This window comes from Girardinichthys multiradiatus, chromosome 15 (genome assembly GCF_021462225.1).
Source record: "Girardinichthys multiradiatus isolate DD_20200921_A chromosome 15, DD_fGirMul_XY1, whole genome shotgun sequence".
Lineage (NCBI taxonomy): Eukaryota > Metazoa > Chordata > Actinopteri > Cyprinodontiformes > Goodeidae > Girardinichthys > Girardinichthys multiradiatus.
In genome coordinates, this window is record NC_061808.1 from 4,945,873 (window position 1) to 4,967,572 (window position 21,700).

Sequence of the window (21,700 nt, forward strand, 5' to 3'; positions counted from 1 at the left end):
GAATACTGACAAACTACACAGCCTAAACATTTAATATGTCAATATTGAGAAAAGTTTTTCAGGTCAATTGTTCTGTAAATGTGTGATTTACTGGCTCATTCTTATAGTTTATCAGTAATTAAAACATAAAGAAAAATTATTTCTACCCAAGTAAAATACAGTTCCACTTAATTTAGAACATCAACGCATGCTTGTCTTAGTAACATATTTAAGGCTAACTATAAAACAACTGTCAATCCAAGGATTTTAGCCAAGTTAAAAAATAGTTGAAATATATATCCTTTGCACAAAAGTGCACAAAATACCACTGCACAGATTCTATTTTATGATTACTTACTTAAGAAAGATGGAAAACGTTGGAAAAAATGAGACCATCTCTAAAATCCTAGGATTAAAGGTTAAAATGACAAAATGTGACAAAGTGACCACAGAGACAAATTAAAATGATGGATGAACCACAAAGAAAATTATTTGGCTAATTGTGTTTTTTACTGCATCAACTGTTTTTGCTTGCACCAAACTGCCAACAAATAACCAATGAATTCAACTCCTACAAATGGCAGCAAGGTTGGAATTGACCAAATTTTCGACATCCTTATTTCACCTGCAATGGTCTTGTAGTCCGCCAAATCAAACATAATGATGAACACGCAGGTCCAAGTGATGATTAGTGCCAGAACCAGAATCCATGCTAAGGGGGAGTTGAAAGTAGAGTAGAGGTTATCTGTAAAGGTTTTCTTGGAAGCCCGGACAGTCGTCGAGCCAGCTTCTCCGGCCCTGCTGTCAAGGACCATGGTGGTTGTCACTGACGACCGTGCTATGGAAGGAAACATCACGGTCAACTCAAAAACATCAAGAACATCAGATCAAATCAAGAATATCTGCCAGATCACAAAAATAAGTCGAATAAAATCAATGCTGTAACAAAAGCTAATATACAGTAGGAGGAGCTGTTATGATGCAAAAAGGATTTTATGTAATTCAATATACTAACCATTTATTGTAAATTTGAGTGAATAGAGTTTTTTCAACAAAATGAGATAAGCATCTGTTGGACATATTTATTTCACTCTGTAAGCACTAATTAGCACTAAGGTACAATGGTGTTTTTTTTTCTTGCAAACATGGGTTTTGTAAGGATTCTCATTAGTTTGTTTTGCATTGTACTTTCATTCACATTTGCTGTTGAAAAATACTAGAATATAGGTGTAAAGTTTTCTCTATATAATAAGGGAAAGGGTTCAGAGCGCCAAGGACCAACAAGTTGTGCTGTGCTACCAATATATTCACCAATTAGACAACCAAAACTCCTACCTCTACCCTCTTAAAACTGAATCATAGTTAGCATAGCCTCAATGAAGCTATGCTAGCAAGTTGTTAATGTTGTGGGCATGTCAGATGAGATGGAACCACCTGTTGACTCTCCTCAGCTCACTGCTGGCGGCGACTGCAGACTTCTTCATTACTATTGACTAAGACAGCTTAGCAGCTCTCTGAACACACACACAAACCACAATCTACACTCCAAGTCTGCTCTGATTCCCACCCATCTATTCCATGTATAAGTTACTGTATATGAAACCTGTGTAATTTTTTTTGTGGGTGGCGTGGCAGGACATACTTTATGAAGAAAATGTGGAGATCATACAACACAAGACACACTATCTCAAAGACAGCTGTTGTTCTTTGCTCTACAGCCAATACAATCAATCCCGTTTTATTTCTCAAGCACTTCAAACAACCACTCTGGACCAAGAAGAATACAAAAAGACATTTAAAAAAAAGACATAACAGCCTACATATGACAAAACATGAAAACAATAAGAAACATAAAACACACCAAAATATATGAAACAGCCATGCAATCAAATAAATGTATCTCTGCCTTGAAAGCCACAGTAGCTTTGAGAAGAGTATTAGAAGAGGTGTGGCTAATGTGGGATAATCCCTCATTTTTGAAGCTGCAACAGCAATTGTTCACCCTGCTAAGCTTATGGGTAATTTTTGGCAAACTCTGGTGCAGCTGATCAGCGGAGTTTAGAGAACTAGTGGATGTAAGTTTGTAGTAACCAGAGAACTTTAAAAGGAAATTAAAGAAGTTTAAACTGAATCCTAAATGGAGTGCTAAAATGAGGAAAACATTCTAATATATTTTCTGGGACCAGCTAAATTACAAGCAGCAGAATGGTTTAACTGTTTAATCAGCTGCTCCACCGATCATTGGGGGAACTTTCACCTTATTTTGACAGATAAATCACTCTTGCACGAAATAAACACAAACACTTCTCTTTATATATGTGAACACTTATTGACCATATAGCCCTGATATAATTACTACTCTGGTCCAAGAATCTTCACCTACAGAAGGGAGCAAAATAACTATCTAAAAATATTAATAAAAGAAAAGATATGTGCATAGAGTGTCTATGAAGATCAAACCAGCAGTTTTATGGACAAATTGTGCAATTTGCATTAACTTGGAAAATGGAGCAGGACCACTTTACAGGGCAGCCTTCTTGGTATACTGATGCGTCTGGATGGCGGCTATCAGCTGGTAGCAAGGTGGGGCCGCCCCCTTTTAGCCACTAACAGCTGATTGCCCCAAATCTTGAACAAAGGGTCATAAAACTCTGAGGTGGGAACTTGGTGGAAAAACTCCATTAATAAAACTGGAACGAAGGAGTGGTCAGGCCACAAGGCCCAGACAGCAGCTGCTTTGAATGGAACACTTGTAAAAGTCCAACTTCTAACTCCTGGCTGATTTGGGATCACCTGGACCAAAACATGAACACTCACCTTGCTGATCGCATCCACGATTCAGCCGCACAGCAAATCAAACTGCTCAGCATAAACACTTCAATCAGCATTGCATGCAACAAGAGAAACCTTAGATTAACTACTGGTGATTCTAAATCACCTTAACTATGCCTCATCCTGCCTAGACCTCTAAATGCACCTATCCAATTCAATATAAATGAAATAATTTGACGTTGACTTTTTCTGTTCACCGGTTTGAGGATGGGTCATAGGTCTGAAGAAAAATGGGGGGGCACCAGAGTGTCACGCGTCCGAGAACAACTCAAAAACTGTAAACTTCTCATCCGTCCAAATGGGAAAATATGAGAAACCATTGCAGTCGACTGAATCAACAAAGAGGAACCTCATTTCCATGGACAAAACCTCTGTGGGTTTCCACCTGCGTCGGGTGTCGACGGGGTCTTCAATCGGTTATGAATCTGCTGACCTTCTTGTATCAGACAGAATTCCAGCTTTCAAGCTCTTCCGAGAATGGCTGTGTGGAGGAAAAAGTTCCCCTGCGAGCTTTTGTCTCTCCAGATATGCACCTCCGTTGCGTCGTCCCGTGAGACACGCTGGAAATGGCAATGGAATTTTGGTTTTATAACCCCGGGTGACGTCAGAGCTGCGTCGCCTGTTGAGCTGCGCATGTCGAACCGCGCAACCTAGTCGGTCTGTCCCACCAAAATGGATGACCCCAGCACTAATATGTTTCAATGACCCATCAAGTGATCTGGTTTTGTTACCTGAATCTTTTTATATGGCATATACAAATACAAAACGTCTTTTTTCAGTACAAAAGACTTTTGGAGCTCAGTGCATTTCCTGAAAATATGAACAAATGTTTACACAAGACATTTCAGGGACTCTGATGTCCTCTCACTTCAAGTGATTTTTTATTTACTCAGATTAAACTCAACAAAAACACCACTTTTGTCATACGCATTGATTACATTTGGAAAGGAAACTTTTCTTCAGACTCCTACATCTGTTTTATCTTTAGCGTCACAGAGGAAGAAATCTCTCCAAGTTGACTAACTTCAGAATCCCATTTTCCTATTTGATGTATAATATAATGCAACTTCCATGTTGTCCAACAACTTAGTTTAGTAGGTTTTTAAGCCTTGAGCCAGCCTGAGTGGAAGCGCAGCCCCAAGTGCTTCTCAGTACCAAATTCAGGAAAAAAATACAGTTTTCCATTAACCAAGAAACAAGGCCCAACAAAGCCACCAAGGACTGATCCCCCTGTGGACTGGACCATCATGCACTTTACTAAACTTTTTATTTTGCAGTAAAGCTTTACAGATGCGTTTCTCTTTTATTTATTGCTCATCTTGCACAGATGATTAAACCGACCATTTGCATGATAACCCTGTTCTGAACTTGCCTTTCTGGAAGTTATCACAGGGCATTTGAATCCACAGTGGGAGTCGAGGCAACGATCCCGCTAGTCAAAGACCTACGTGGTTCCGAATTATTAAACAGCCTCATCTGACCCATGTAGGTACTCCTTTTTGTGGTTCTATACTTGACATTTTGCCTGGGTTGATTGATGACCAGACAGCTTCCAAAATCTTCAGTCCCTTTCTTTCCAACTGTCCCAAACCTTTCTTTAAAATTACTCTTATGTCGTAAAACTCCTGATTAGAACATCAAAACGAACCTTCTTCTTGCAATCTGAGAAATAAAAAGAGTATTCATGTGGTTTAGGGTTTTGATAAGCTTAAATGTTTAAAAAGAAAGTCTCTAATTCCCTTTAAGTAAACTTGCTTTTTTTAATATAGTGCAGCTTAGTATATTCAAATTGATTAGTGTTAGACATGATATTTTTCAGCAAAAATAATTGTATTCATATGTCATAGGGCTTGTTTGAATTTGATTACCAGTGTGATTGGTTGAGGTACCGACATTTACTAACAGATGCTGATAAGTCTCTACCTTTAGTTTAAAATAAACAGAACATCATAATTCTCCTGACTTTTGTGGATAAAACTGATTTCCCTTTGCAGGCTTTTTAATTGTGCTCAGTGTTGTCTCATTTTTATCAGTTGCCTTTAGAGCAACATTTGTAAACTAATATCATGTAAGTTTCTATTTGCAACATGAAGCTTCTAAAGTATTAAAATAAATCCTCTCTTTAATTTCTCTTGTTAAACTTTCAGAAATGGTCCTCCTCAAAATTGAGTTGTGTTTTGCCTTTCAACCCATGGCCTTATCATACAAGCTTGGATAACCACCAGTTTCTTAAAACCTGCTTTAAAAGGCTTGTTCAGTCATCCACGCATGAATCCTCCACTTTATGGCTGACCTGTTTCCATCTATGGTTTCCACACTACTACCTGGCATCAATTAAAGCTCAGGTTGACCACAGATGGAAAGCAGTGAAGTGTTGTTATATCAGTTCTTTAATGAGCACAGAGGACTGATTGAAGCAGAGCAAGTTGAGAGTTAGAAGGATGACACAGTGCTAAAAATCTGGATAGAGAAGCAAGAGTGCTGGATAACAATAATGTTGCAGACTGCTCCTTTAAATAGCTAAAGAAGGAAAAGTCTGAGGAAATAATAAAAGGTCACTATAAACAGAAAGTGCTGAAGAAAGACTAATAACTTTTCTTTGTATTTTCATCCATACTACTAATCTATGTGAACAAATCTTGCGCTTGGAAAATAAAAATAAAATATTGTCTGGAAACAAATATTTGTTTTATTGTTTTTAATATGATATTCTTACTTTTTCCGTCAGGATCTTTGCTAAACAACAACTCTGACAGAAAGCGTATCATGAGTCTGAAACTCAAACCCCAAATGTACAAGTGCTACAGCTGGAAGTCAAAAAGGTCAGAGGTCACCTTAAACCTTTTAGTTGTGTCCGCTGTCTGCTAAGTCTGTGGTTTCAACTTTTCCACCTGCAATTAACAAATTCAGCAAAATCATTAGATCCCTAAATATTGTTAAGTAAACAAATCATAATAATCCAAATTATGAGAGCCATTTTTTTTATTTTACCCATTGATGTAATATTTATGGCAAAAATATACGTTTAAATGGTAAATGGCCTGCACTTGTATAGCGCTTTATCAAGTCCCCAGAGCCCCCAAAATCCTTTACAAATTACACTCACCGGCCACTTTATTAGGTACACCTGACCAACTGCTCATTAACGCAAATTTCTAATCAGCCAATCACATGGCAGCAACTCAATGTATTTAGGCATGTAGACATGGTCAAGACGATCTGCTGCAGTTCAAACTGAGCATCAGAAGGGGGAAGAAAGATAATTTAAGTGACTTTGAACATGGCATGGTTGTTGGTGCCAGACGGGCTGGTCTGTGTATTTCAGAAACTGCTGATCTACTGGGATTTTCACACACTACCATCTCTAGGGTTTACAGAGAATGGTCTGAAAAAGAGAAAATATCCAGTGAGCGGCAGTTCTGTGGGCAGAAATGCCTTGTTGATGTCAGAGGTCAGAAGAGAGTGACCGGACTGGTTCGAGCTGACAGAAAGGCAACAGTAACTCAAATAACAGTCATTACTACCAAGACATGCAGAAGAGCATCTCTGAACGCACAACACGTCGAACCTTTAGGCAGATGGGCTACAGCAGCAGAAGACCACACTGGGTGCCACTCCTGTCAGCTAAGAACAGGAAACTGAGGCTACAATTTGTACAGGCTCACCAAAATTGGACAATAGAAGATTGGAAAAACGTTGCCTGGTCTGATGAGTCTTGATTTCTGCTGCCACATTCGGATGGTAGGGTCAGAATTTGGTGTCAACACCACGACCTGCCTTGTATCAACGGTTCAGGCTGGTGGTGGTGGTGTAATGGTGTGGGGGATATTTTATTGGCACACTTTGGGCCCCTTAGTGAGCATCGTGTCAACGCCACAGCCTACCTGAGTATTGTTGCTGACCATGTCCATCCCTTTATGACCACAGTGTACCCATCTTCTGATGGTTACTTCCAGAAGGATAACGCGCCATGTCATAAAGCACTAATTATCTCAGACTGGTTTCTTGAACATGACAATGAGTTCACTGGACTCAAATGTCCACCACAGTCACCAGATCTCAATCTAATAGAGCACCTTTGGGATGTGGTGGAACGGGAGATTCGCATCATGGATGAGCAGCTGACAAATCTGCAGCATCTGTGTGATGCTATCATGTCAATATGGACCAAACTCTCTGAGGAATGTTTCCAGTACCTTGTTGAATCTGTACCACAAAGGATTAAGGCGGTTCTGAAGGCAAAAGGGGGTCCAACCCGGTACTTGCAAGGTGTACCTAATAAATTGGCATGTGAGTGTAGAATTGAATATAATTTGACATCAGTAAGTCATCCCAGAACACCTGCTTTGTGATTCATCACCAAGCATATTATGGTCTTTCTTTTTTTAACTCATACAGCATACAGATATAGTGTATTAGTCTAATAAAGCAATTAAACTGAAAATATTATGAAGAAAAAAAGAAAGGGTGCACTGCAAAATTTTAATTTGAGCTGCCTTATAACATGATTTTGTCTTATGATGTAATAATAGTGAAAAGGTTCTGAATTAAATATAGGTTTTAATAATACAATTGATTTAAAGTGAAACGCTGAGTTCCTCTTAGCTTTTGACTAAATATTTCAGCTCTTGTTGAAACATTGATGTTTGCATCTGACATGGCCAACTTCATCCACTACCTTCAACCATAATCCTAGCAGAATAAATGGACATCAAACCAGGCGCTCAATTATAATTTTCACCAAAGCAGTTCTCACACAAGTTTCTACAAGTACAAATAGTTAACAGACATTTAATACAAGGCACTTAGATTGACATAAAATAAATCTTCTGTTTTATTTGCCAGTTTGAATGATCAACCACTTGCTGCAAAATACTTGATACAGAGGAAGGTATGAGGTATTGTTCAGGTTAATTCACATCAGTTTTCATCCAGGAACTGTCCTGCCACGTTTTGAAGTCTGACTTCTTCTAAGCACTGTTGTAACGTCACACAAGGCTACTGTAGTCGTATTACTGTCCAAATTCACCAGGAATTATAGTTTTTAAAACAAAAAGTGACTTTTAGATAGACACATGTTGTTCATTTACTGCTCCCTCTGTCATGAACCGTGGGAGTTTTGTGTTTTCATTTATTTGTTAATTTGCCACTCTTGGCTTTCCATATTGAGTTCCATCCTTAGTTTTAAGATTCCCCTGGTTTATGTTTTCTACCTATGTATAATGTATTTTTATTCTGCCACGAGTTGCAGTATTTAGTTACTATCTTTCTCTCTAGATCTTAGATCCTTTTTTATTGTAATACCCATAATTCCTTGAGTTCTATGTTCTGTTTACTTCCAGTTTACCCGTTCTTCTTTCTGAGTTTTTGTCACCGTTTGGTTGGAATCTTGGTTAATTTTTATGTTGGGCTGTTTCTGGTTTGTTCTGGTTCTTTGTCAGTCAAGCTAGGTTTTGATCATGGTTTGCTACCGTGTTTATCCCCTTGTAATTAATGTTTTTAGTCTTTTGGATTTTCTTCTTTTTTTATTGATAAAATGGTAAATGGACTGAACTTATATAGAGCCTTTCCAGTCATACAGACCACTCAAAGTTCTTTACACTAAAGCCACATTCACCCAGACGCAGTCACTGACATGCACACATTCATCCACCGATCGACATGTGGCAGGAGGAAGCTGAAATCAAACCCACAACTTTCGGATTGCAAGAGGTTCTATACTTGAATCCAGTAAAAGCTTCTTATTTTTACCTGCCTGCCCCCACTCTGCATGGGTAACTCCACAGCTGCCCCACAGGTACTCTAAAAGATCTAAGTCTGGGGATGGATTCGGATGAAGGAAGGTTGATTTTGTTCCAGGGGAATCTATTCACTTATTTGGTCATTTGTTTCGGTTCTTTATCCTGTTAGGAGACTCAGTGTCGACTCATATTTCTGGCAGAGGCCACTAGACTTTATCTGAAATGTTGTGTTATTGAATCTGATATTGGACATTTGGAAGAGAAACAGGCCAACAGCATCAGATCTTCCACCATAAGATACTTTACCACAGTCAGCCTGTCACTAAAAGGCTGAATATTAGTCTCATCAGACAAAGCACACAACTCCAGTTAAAGCCCCTGTAGAACTCAGTAGTAGATTCTTAATTACTTAAATAGATCATATGTCACAGATCCAAATCCAGGTAGTTAATCTGACTGTAGATATGGGCAAGTTTAGGCCAGTAGCTATTTTCTTGTAGCCATTTCCAGATCAGTACATATCTGCTTTACCTAGATGTCATATTCTCTTCTCTTTCCCATATAGAAAATTGTATTTATGCCCCAAGGAAAAGGAAGTTATGTGATCCTAATTTAAGGTTATAATGACACTATAAACAAGTAATAAATTATTATTATCACATTTATTTAATAAAAATTGGCAAGAGCGCATTAAATGTCATACTGTTCAGCATTTATCTCTCAGTTTTGGATTTCTTTTCTCTATTGAATAAATGTACTTTAGTTAAAGGTTGGATTTTTTTTCTCTTTTTATCACTGTATTTTAGGGCTTTTTAAACATCTTTACCAGGATTGCAAATAGGTGCAGTTCCAACAATAAGTTTAATCATTGAGCGAATAATCAGTTACTATCTGTGAACCAAAGCCAGCCATCAATCTGGTAAAATAAGACAAACTAATGTCACACGGTTTAAGGTGACATGGTTATGGGCAACAGCAGACTCGGTGTTGATAGTGACTGACCCTTAAGTCCAGGAAAAATGTCGCAGAGATCTAGAAGTTGCATTACAAATAGCTGTGATTTGAGAGCTGCTTATTTTTAGATACCATCAAGTTCAAGAATTTTTCCATATACAAAACAACCCTACAAGGGCCTAATGTAGAGGGTATGTTTAATAAAATTACACTTACTGTGATAAAAACCTTACCTTCAGCTGCTTCAGTCATAGTTCCCATATTAAAATCCTTCCCAAAGACAATCGTTTGTGCTGATTATGTTTCCATGAAGACAAAATGTCAGGATTTTCCACACTCCTCTAAACGATTCAATCCTACTGGGTATTCCAGTGTAAATGTTTAGAGAGAAAAAAAGGGAAAACTCTCAAGCCAACCGAGATCACGACTCTTCCTCGTAAATTAGAACTTCCTTTCTTTTATCAGCTGGCCAAAAATCCCTCCTGGATCCAAATATTTTCTAACACTGGTTTTTAATGCTGCCCAAGTGGAAAAGGCTGAAGAGACAGAGTGACCACATTTAGACAGTCAGTGTCTTTGCCCTTTGCCAGGTTAGACCTGGGATCGCAGATACAGCAGCTCCCCCCAGCCAGCTCAGACAGAATTAGACTGACCACAGGGACTGCTGGGAGATCCAAGCAAAAGGCAGAAGTGAAGTGAAAGCTTTAAGGTAACTTTATCCCGCCAGCTGGTGTTGCTGCAGAAGTCATGTGACCATAGTGTATCCAACTTGTCTTTTAATATAATATTTTTTCCATGGGTTTGATGGAAAAGTTCAACCACCACCTAAAAATCTCTGAACCTAATTGGTTCTTGTTGCAATCATGCAGGGTTTCAGAGCCTGAGATATTTTTAGGGCTTCTGCGCTTGGTATTCTGCTTCGCCTTTTAAGGCCAGAGGTGTGACCCCAACGTCCCACCCACCCACTTCCCCCCAGTGTTCACTAATCACTCTCCAGCAGACCTCCTGGGCTCCATGCAGAGCTGTCATCAAGTGGTGAGCAGAGCTCAGACTGTGGAGTAGTAGCTGGAAGAAAATGGAAATGGAATTCAGGGCTGTCAAGGACGTGAAAGTAAACAAGAGGGTGCTTAAATAATAACATATTAATAATAACATTCACAATCCAGTCCAAAGGAGAGCTGATGGTTGAACAGAGCTTGGAAATAAAGTTGTTAAGGTACAAACATGAAAACTATTTAGTAATTAAGATTTTTGACATTTAAAAAGGAAAAAACTGGCACAAAAATCCTGACTTTGAAAGTTATTACAGTTTTATTTAAACTGTCTGGTCATTTTAATGCAGGCATCTGTGAATGTGAAATCACAAGGAGATTTGTGACAGTAGATTTTTTTCTGTCTTGGACACTTGCATCTCTTTAGATACTCTAATAGAAGTTCATACCTTTTATTTTATGAATTAAACAAAAAAACTATTACATTCACTTTGTTGCTGCTGTTGATTCCGAACACATGGTGCAGAGGACATCCACATACCTGCATAAGAAACAAAGTTTATAATTCCTTGCTACTGACAGACACAAAAAACAGCATTTAGACCTTTTTGAATTTTCCACCACAAGTCTGCTGAACTCCTTTTAGTTTAGTAAATAAGGAACATAGCAAATTTACACACCAGTATCAACTGCTTTTAGAAACACAAATATGTCACAAAAGGTCATGACAGAAGGAGGAGAAACATCAAAGTATATCAAAACATCAAGCATCACATAAAAACATAAAAAGATGAGACATAATCATATCAGAAGAACATTTAAGCAAAATGTAAGAAAATAAAAATCTGAGACATGATATAAATGATAATGCAGTCTGGGGCCTTAATGGGTTAACTGGAGTAAATTATTTTTTTTTAGTTCAGATTAGAAAGAACTCATCTCGGTGAAAAAGGGTGTATCCTTAAAGGCTGTTAACATCGTTACTGGAAAGTTCTTCATGATTACACATCACTTTAGCTTCTCAGTCCATTTGCTGTCTCCTGCTTGTTTCCTGTCTCTTGTCCTTGACTGATTCCCTTTGTGAAGTAATGACATAGTGATTCTCTTTCTAACGTCTGGTGGCTAAAGTTAATAGATAAAAACTACATGGGATGTCAGTCATTTTAGGCTTCATTGAATGTAAACCGAAGGGAAACAGAAAGTCGTGACCTTCTGACTATAACTTCCAGGGAAAGTCTGATCAACCTAAAGTACTCAAAATAGAGGACTAAATTCCTCAGTGTGAAATTAGGCAGCTTTTAATTATTTTAAATTGAAACTGATTGAGATTTATTCATTATTTGTGTGTCAGTCACCCTTAGTTTCCATTATTTAAATAAAATGTTGACTTGTTAGCCTGCTTTGTCAGAGTGGAGTCATGAAGTTCTGAGCTACTTGGGTTCAGGTCCAGATGGATTTTTGCACAACTGTTAAAATTTGCAAGTGAAACGTCTGTTTTATAGTTTAAACAGTTAGACAAGAACTGAATTTGATCTTTTTTTCTTGGTAATGTATTTTCTAAAGCTGGTACATCATTAACCTAAGCTTAGTTAACTTCAGGCCTGGATATATAAAATAAATGAAACCATACCTTACCTGAAATTTTGCTGAGGGCCTCATGGATGTCTGTTCCAACACGTGATGCAATGGGACAGAAAACCAGGAGGTAGTAACATGCTTCAAATGAGTCCACCTCAGTTTGGCCATAATCTCTCCGCTGTTTAACAACGGACTGATGAGCTCCGTTTGTTTGTCCAGACAAGATGACAAAGAATTTGTTTCCCAATGCTAAAAATGAATAGAAGAGGTTATTGAACTCAAGATTGTGCTTGTAACAAAATGTCGAACGTAACAAATGTTACAGCAAGTACAGATTCAAATGAATTCAAAAAAGGAGTGCTCAAAATATTTACTTCAGTTATTATTATAGAAAGAATGGAGAAAGAATGTTTTTCCTTATAATATACATTTTTAACATTATAACAGAACACATTTCTTTGTATAATTAGTATTACTATTGATAATTGTGTTATTTTTTTCTATTGTCTTTTTTCTGTTTCATCTGTTCATTTAAATGCATCAGTTCCTGCCTGCATAGAGTTGTTCACACTAACACAACATATTATTATGGCTCTGCTAACTTATGCTGATCCACATTCAATTTTATCCGTCATGATGTGGAGTTTTGGTTTGGTGTTTGTTTACGTTCATTTAGTTAGGTGTGTTTTTTCTGTTACTTCTGGTGATGGTAGTTTTAGTTTCTATGCTTCAGGTGTGTTTTTGGGTTTCTTATTGATTTGTCTAGGTTCTGCTGTCATATTTTGCTACCCGTTTGACTTATACGTGTGAAGCCTATTTCTGCGATCCTGTAACCTGGATTTGTGAACTTTGTTTTCTGGATTGCCAGTTAAGCCAGCACCGGCACTTGTAAGTTGCTCAGCAATAAAGAAAGATCATCTCGCCAACCATCTCTGCTCGTCCCGCATCTTTGGTCCACCGAAAGGACTGAAATCATGACATTATCTTCTCAGTGCAAGTTTCTTCTTGTCTATAGCAAACATGGCGTGGAATGAAAAACGGCGTGCTTTCTTACCTACTAGATAATTCCACATATTTACTATTACAGAAACGTTTTGGTGGCGTTTAATGAAACTTATTCCATTTTTACAGTTTGACAAAAATCTGGGACTGTCATACTTTCATTTAAAACACTGTTTCTTCTTGTATCGCTGAAATATTCATAGAAATCCTTTGACACAGTGTTGGACATAAATATAAATATATATATGTTGTTTGTCAGATTAACAAAAAAAAAGGTTTCTCACCAGGACTTCCTTCTGCACACGTCTCGTAGGAGTGATAAGGAAATTAAGATGATTCTTTCATCAACACACTTAAAAAAGGTCCAAGACGAACAAAAGAAACAGCTTTAGTCATGAACCTCTTTGTCTTAGCTTCAACATTTGACTGCCATTTAAATCTGATCAGACTAAGTGCAAAAAGCTTGCAACCTCAGGAAGGAAACATTAGGATTTTAAGATCATAACTTACTCAGTTTGTTGATCGACTTATATCTCTTTCCCACACTGTGCAAAGAAATAAAGCTCCAAACAGTTTTGAATGTAGCTCTCAGTTTGATCCCCAAAGAGAAAGTGCAACCAAGAGCGAAGTAAGTCTTCTTGAAGCAGAGGGGACACATTACTGCTTGCAAATCAAAGCCATGTGATAATAGCAGCACCTAACGAGGCCAACAGAAAGTCTGATTTAGAGGCTGCTTCATAAATGGAGAAATGGAGAAACAAAGTACACGATACAGTCTAACGTTTTTGGTCCCACCACCAAATCAATGAATTCTGGTGTTCCAATCACTTCCATGGCTGCTGGTGTATAACATTTTATGTGGAGAAACTTGACTGGCCTGCACTGAGTCCTGACCTCAACCTTTTTGAACACCTTTGGGATGAATTAGATCGGAGGCTCCAATTCTGGTTTTCTCATCTAACTTTCAACACACCCCTAAACCTTGTAAAAGATGCTTACAAAATTGTTAAAGTTGCTCTTGCTGGCAACGGTGGTCCAACAACAAATTGGACTTTATAGATTAAGAATAGGAAGTAATCAAAGTTGATGTTCATGTAAAAGTATTCAATTCAATTCAATTTAGTTTTATTTATAAAGCGCCAATTCACAACACATCATCTTAAGGCACTTTACAAGCTGCAAGGAACAGTGCTCCCAACTATGCCACCGTGCAGCCGTATAAGTCTATCTTGGAAAATAAAGTTATAATCTCAAGGAGGTTTTACCTTGTTAAATAAAGACCATTATTATAAGCACAAGCAAATTCACGTCACGACCCTCTCCGATATTTGTTTTCCACTTTTCCTTTTGATCCAGCCATAGGACAGATTAAGTTCATATTGAGACCATATTCAGAATTTATTGGCGTCACAAACACCATTCATTTATTTATTCAATTTAAAAATTTGCACAAGTAGTTAATGTTATTATGATCACTTTGCCTGTTCTACATGTATTGTCCACTTGATGGCGCAGTAGAGCAAATGAAGCATCTTGAGCTTGAGCTCAAGAGTCGAGCAATTGGATGGAAACCTGTGAGCTTCAGGAGGCTTCATCTCGCCATCACCACAGCAAGGAGCAATGAGAAATGGGAAGCATAAACACCAGGGGAACAGGTGGTGAAGGGCCGACAGCAGGTGGACATGAATGAGCTGAACAAAAATAATGGGAATAATCAACTAATGTAACCAAACAAACTAAAATGCACCATAACAGAATACAAGAATGAGTAAGAAACCAAACACAAAATTCTACAAATCATGACAAATTAACTGAAATAAAGGCATAGAAACATCACTATGTGTAAATAATCTTTTTAATGTGTTTCACTTGCATTGAGTTACTGAACAAAATTATATTCAGTATTATTGTAATTTGCTGAATGGATCTGTAATAAATAAGAAATTCTTTTTTCTGTGCTTGCTTGTTCCACCCAGATTCTGCATTTACAGAATACCAAAATAAATAATAATTTCTTTTGAACCTCTACTTCGACCCACCCACAGAGCAGCCCCACCACTGATGGGGACAGCAGCACCCATATGGAGGTGCAAGGTACCCAGAGGGATACCCATACTCATAAACTACTTGATGCCATTAATATTTTGTTTTGGGATGTGTTTTTATTTGGCGCAGTGTCTTGACTTCCTGACCCCCTTGAGTCTAAATGACTATATGGGATTGGATTGAAATGAAATTTAACTTGGTTAAATAAATTAATAAATTAATAAAAATGTTAAAAATACAAAAAAAAAAAAAGAATAAAAAAAGAAATAAAAACTAGTTTTACCCAAGCTGGATTTAAAATAACTTGATATGAATTGGGTATACTTTTACCATGTGAAAACATTTGCTGTGAAAAATGAATTGAATTGCAATGATTACGTTAACGTTATATGTTTATTGGAGCATGATTTAACCTGCAATTTTCTACCTGAAAAATGTAATACAATGGGGTGATTTTGTTTTTTTTATTTTTATCTGATATATGCAAATTAGCTCGAATTTTAAGTTTGGCCTCTTTTGGTGCTTTCAGGTACATGACCATAGTGTAGGACTCTCTACTCTCATAGGTTCACAAACCTTTCAGAATAAACCAAGAGTCAGGTCCACTGTATGAACGTGATTGTTATCGGAAAATAAATAATAGTGGTTTTACTAAATTTGATGCACAACTCTGCTGTCTAATAAGATTCAGTGAACCTGCTGCTTTTATTCTTAACAATATTGAGAAAACATGTTAGACAGGATGTGTAGAACAGCCCTCTGCTTTACTCAAAACTGAAACTGTTTCAGTGAATCTGAGGAGCTCTGGTTCTTACACTGCGCTCGACAGCTTTGATGAACAAGAAGGTATCAGACTATGACGTAAGTTATTAGCTAACAATATCTTCTAAATGGTTTTCAATTTAGAAAACTACATTTGACTTACCTGTTCAGTATTTTCATGTCTCTTTTCCTGAGCCAGTGAATGATAAATCAGTTTGAGATGATTCTGCTCATGTCATTTAGGTTTAGGAATTTTGTAAGCTTGTTTTAACTCAGATACTCTGTTTTTCTTCATCTTTATGCTCAGAAACATGTATGGAGCTGAACCAATGGGTGAGTTTCTACCAACTGACAAAATTGTCACTTTTACAACATTTTTAATTTTAGTCTTTGGGATCTTAGGGGCTTCTTTTCGAGGTTATGTTTGTAAATGACAACTGGGGGTGCGGCGCTGATGGGAGGCTACAGTCCTCGAAGCGGCCGTCCCGGGTTTGAGTCCCGGACCCGGTGACATTTGCCAAATGTCTACCCCTCTCTCTACTCCTCTTTCCTGTCTGCCTACTGTCAATACAAATAAAGGCCACTACTGCTGAAAAAAATATATTTAAATGACAACTGGCTCTCAAACATTTTACCTGGTAAAATAAAATCCATTTTAATATCTACATAAACACTTTTTTATTAAAAAGACTTTGGAATGTGCCAGAGTTTTGTCTATGAAGCGACTGTGCTGCTACCCTTTGCCGAGCTGAGCATTATATTTTAGATTTCAGGCATGGCAAGCAACAGGTTTAGGCTGTTTTCAACTACAAAAGATAAAGATAACAATGTATGCAAATGAATGCTGAACAAGGAGTCCATAACTTCACTTACAGAAGTAAAGGGGATTAATATTACAACTGCATTTAGGGAATGATTTAGACAGGTCAACAAATATATTTTTTATTTATTTATAGCAGACCCAATCCTTAAAGAAACAATGACAAAATAAAAGACTGGTTCATGTAGACGTTTCATAGTTTTTTTTTATCAGGAGGTTTGAATTCACATCTGACGGCTGATAATGGCTCTGAATTCTCACGAGAAAAATATCTCTTATTCAGGAGCTGCATTGAAAAATAACATTTTGTCATCCTATTCATCACAAAAAAATATATTTTAATTACTCTGCAACCACTTAAAGGCTCTCTCATGACTTTACAGGAAGTTTGTACAATTCACGTTACATGTTGTATTTTCTCCGTGTTGGCGATTAAGCCACCTTATCACAGGTATTTGAAGACCTCTCTTGTCATTCCTTCTTTTGATGAAGCATGTCTTATGAAACACACTTGTTTTTCATGGTGCGTGAATCCCTAAAGCCTGACCATGTAAAACAGGGCCCCTCTGAGCTTTGGCTAGGCCATTTAAAAATGTCTACACACCCCTAAAAATGTTTTTGTTATAAAAAAAAAACTTTAGACCATGATTATTGATTCAAAATATTTTTCCAAAAACAATGGGTCATTTATCCTGTACAAATCAACTAAACAACAAAATAATTTGTTGGAAGGAAAAAATCACTAAAAATAAAATTAAAATAGCTGCAATTATCCTAGATTCATACATGTGAACACATGCAAACTAAAACTCTGTTTAAACACCTTTTGATTGAATTTTTGCAAATAGTTGTCCTTTGTGTATTTCAGCACGCCACATCTTAACTTGGCAACATTTGTTTACCTTGTAAAGGTTCTCCAAATCTGTCCGACTGAGGTTTCATGAGACAATAACACATTTCCCCACAACGATTCACAATATTTTAATCAGGCCTGCATGTTTTCTTTGAAAGAAATTGTTTGTGTCTCAATCGATCTCCTTCGTCTAGACTTGGAGATTTTTGCCATATTAAGAACATAACCAGGATGTAGTTGACATTCCTGAAGCTCTTTCAGTGTTTGTGTGTGAATATGTCAAATTATATATTTTATTCTGCTGCAGAGATTGGGAAAAAGTTTTTTGTCATCGTTGATGGAACTAAAACTGGAGCTCAGAAATCCATTGTGGAAAGGGTAAAAGGCATTGGCCAAACGGAGGTCTACTCCCCTGAAGAATGTGACTACTTTCTGGTTTTCTGCCCTATCGTGTCCCGTGTTGTAGCAGACATCAGTGGGGCCCTGGATAATATTCCTGGTAAGATGTGCATTTTTCTAATATAGATGTATCACTTATTTTCAGCCATAGTTTTAATAAAGAATATGTAAAAAGTCCTTATACAGTTAGACCACCTAAATATGAGAAATGGGAGGTACATTATCAATACAAGTAAAAAAGGCTGAACTAGCTCTGAAATCTTCATTAATCTTTTCATATTTCATGTTCCATGTTTTTCCTTTCAGGGAATAAACCAGTGATTCTGGTGGTGATGCATCACACCAGCAATCGGTACAAAACTTTAATACAAAGCAGTAGACAAGTGCATGACCCAAACGTCTTGCTCACTGTGGATTTTCTGTTTTGGGAGGAGGAACTCCTCAATTGTACCTGCAATGATCAATCATGGGCCCAGATTCAGGATCTTCTCAGAGGTTCCAATCAATTGGTATCTAAATGATTAGACATGTTGGAAATATCCACGTGGTAAACTGGAAGCTAAATATTAATAATGTTTTGCTCTTTTCTTTTAGACTGGCTTTTTTCAGTGCATGGGATGTAAGTATAAACCTTGTTTCTAGACTTCGTACAGACTTCAAAACTATTCAGCTCTTCTGATTTTCCTAACGTGTGTGAAATGTGATGAAATAAATGTTCTTTCTTGATTTTTCAGGGTTAAAGAAACCAGTAACACTGGCCATTTTATCTGGAGTTGTTGTGATTGTGATCGTTGTGGTGTTGATTGTTGTGTTTACTAGTAAAAACCATCCATAACGATCATCAAGACATTCATGACAGTCTTTCATCTTTAATCTATGAATGAAATGAAGGTGGAATTTAGGAGTAAACTGATGTTTTACTCTTAATGTCAATATTACAATATTACAGAGATGTAGACCTTTCTTTCTGGGTTGATGATTTGTTCACATTTATTCTGTTACAACATAATGAAGACAATGATTATAGAATCAGATCTATTGATACCAGTTTTCTGCTAATAAGGGAAATGCATCATTATGAACATAAAGCTATAGTTGATTAAAATGCTTTAGGGGAACAGGGATTTAAAGCCAAAGTTTACAGAAAATATGGGATTAATATCCTTCTTCTCTTATAAAGTGCTAAAGTTTCAAATGCTGCATAGTAAATAATATGAAGCAGTCTGAAAAGTGCCCCTCTGCTGTTATGATGAATCTTCATTAAAAATAATTTTACTATAAATAAAGTGTGTACTTTTTCATGTTTATTTAGCACACAAATTATAACATTATATACCATCAATTCATAACTAATGTAATCCCAAAACATTTACATAACAAACAGGTGCAGTTCACCTCCAGAGATTTATGGTCAAAACAATCCAGTCTATTCATTAAGACTTTTTAGAGTTCAATAATACACCCCAAGAGAGCTTGAATTCACACAGGACAGATTAACAAACAGACCAGCTTTACATTTACTACGGAAAACGTTTTACCTAACTGGGTTAAAAGTTAACATCAAAAGGGCGGATAAGACATTTGGGAGGCTTAAGACTGTTTATATTGTAATATAAATATATATTTTCAGGCTGCGTCCATTCTGCATATTTTCTGTTATTATTTTCTCCTTTAGGGTAACTTGTTGTTGACAAGGAAAAATGAACTGCATCAAACTTACAGGATTTCTATCACGGTTCAAGTTGCATAATGTCTCTGATGATGATTTCAGGTCAGACTCAAATGTTACCGTGTTTTGTGATGTCAGATTATATTACCTGATACCTGCAGGTAATATAAACAGCAGCCACTGCTCCACTCAGATCTCTGAATTAAAAGCTTCTATTTTACTTCCCGGTTAACAGCCTAAACACACCTGGGCATCATATCTGACTAATTTCTTTTAACATGTTGTATTGTGACCTGGTAGACGTTTTACACCACATTAAAACTGGCTGACATAAAACAGGAAATTAATCTGTAAAATGCCCTATATATATTTAACTACAGTGCCACCATGTGGCCAAACCATGTCTTGTCTCTTTGACCCATGTACAGGTCCTTCTCAAAATATTAGCATATTGTGATAAAGTTCATTATTTTCCATAATATAATCATGAAAATTTAACATTCATAAATTTTAGATTCATTGCACACTAACTGAAATATTTCAGGTCTTTTATTGTCTTAATACGGATGATTTTGGCATACAGCTCATGAAAACCCAAAATTCCTATCTCACAAAATTAGCATATTATTAAAAGGGTCTCTAAACGAGCTATGAACCTAATCATCTGAATCAACGAGTTAACTCTAAACACCTGCAAAAGATTCCTGAGGCCTTTAAAACTCCCAGCCTGGTTCATCACTCAAAACCCCAATCATGGGTAAGACTGCCGACCTGACTGCTGTCCAGAAGGCCACTATTGACACCCTCAAGCAAGAGGGTAAGACACAGAAAGAAATTTCTGAATGAATAGGCTGTTCCCAGAGTGCTGTATCAAGGCACCTCAGTGGGAAGTCTGTGGGAAGGAAAAAGTGTGGCAGAAAACGCTGCACAACGAGAAGAGGTGACCGGACCCTGAGGAAGATTGTGGAGAAGGGCCGATTCCAGACCTTGGGGGACCTGCGGAAGCAGTGGACTGAGTCTGGAGTAGAAACATCCAGAGCCACCGTGCACAGGTGTGTACAGGAAATGGGCTACAGGTGCCGCATTCCCCAGGTCAAGCCACTTTTGAACCAGAAACAGCGGCAGAAGCGCCTGACCAGGGCTACAGAGAAGCAGCACTGGACTGTTGCTCAGTGGTCCAAAGTACTTTTTTCGGATGAAAGCAAATTCTGCATGTCATTCGGAAATCAAGGTGCCAGAGTCTGGAGGAAGACTGGGGAGAAGGAAATGCCAAAATGCCAGAAGTCCAGTGTCAAGTACCCACAGTCAGTGATGGTCTGGGGTGCCGTGTCAGCTGCTGGTGTTGGTCCACTGTGTTTTATCAAGGGCAGGGTCAATGCAGCTAGCTATTTCAGTTAGTGTGCAATGAATCTAAAATATATGAATGTTAAATTTTCATCATGACATTATGGAAAATAATGAACTTTATCACAATATGCTAATATTTTGAGAAGGACCTGTATGCAGTGTCATCCTTCTGCATCGTTTTATTTACATCAAAAATGTAGTTTTATGACAAGTAGGGGTTTCTTTGTGGATATGAATTGTATGTTCATTATTTTAAAGCTTTCCATCTAATCTTTGATTGAATTCTTTTAATCAACTAATGAACTTATAAAGTCATATGAAGAATTATATACACAAATAAATTACTTATTTTTCAGGGGTAAAAATATTGTAAATACATCTTTTCTGATGCAAATACGTCTATGGTAGTTTTTGTTTAAGTGACCTAATTACAGTTTATGGTGATCAGATATTTTTATAAGTAAGTCGACAATTCTGCTGCAAAGTCCATGTTCTTTGCACAAAAATAATACAAAGAATTTGCATCATTATAGTATTTTGAAGTATAACATATATAGAGGATACTATTACAGGATAATATTGTTAAGTTCATTTTTTCTTTTCTGTCTATAATGCAGAGTCAGTTGAGTTGTGAGCGGGAAACTGGACAGCAAGTTTAAGTATAAAGTGTAAAGTTCGGGAAAGATTTACATGCTCTCTATAATCCCTCTAAAGTCGTTTTTATGA

The 21,700-nt window shown here is 37.2% G+C and overlaps 1 protein-coding gene and 1 long non-coding RNA gene across 4 annotated transcripts in view; both read right to left on the bottom strand.

Moving 5' to 3' along the window:
- LOC124882121 (trichohyalin-like) overlaps positions 1 to 10,445 on the bottom strand; it is a 50,162-nt gene extending 39,717 nt beyond the window's left edge. For all 3 annotated transcript variants that reach the window (XM_047388310.1, XM_047388309.1, XM_047388308.1), the window contains exons 1-2: positions 9,740 to 10,445; positions 605 to 817 (exon numbers count right to left, since the gene is read on the bottom strand). In XM_047388310.1, coding sequence (XP_047244266.1) covers positions 605 to 817; positions 9,740 to 9,767 — 241 coding nt within the window. In that variant the 5' untranslated portion in view covers positions 9,768 to 10,445. The remainder of the gene's footprint in view (positions 1 to 604; positions 818 to 9,739) is intronic.
- Positions 10,446 to 10,478: 33 nt separating this feature from the next.
- On the bottom strand, positions 10,479 to 13,430 carry LOC124881589. Its single transcript, XR_007041695.1, has 4 exons — positions 13,363 to 13,430; positions 12,134 to 12,325; positions 10,983 to 11,039; positions 10,479 to 10,571 (listed from the first exon to the last, which is right to left on the bottom strand). It is a non-coding gene; the product is annotated as an uncharacterized LOC124881589 (long non-coding RNA).
- Positions 13,431 to 21,700: the final 8,270 nt, after the last annotated feature.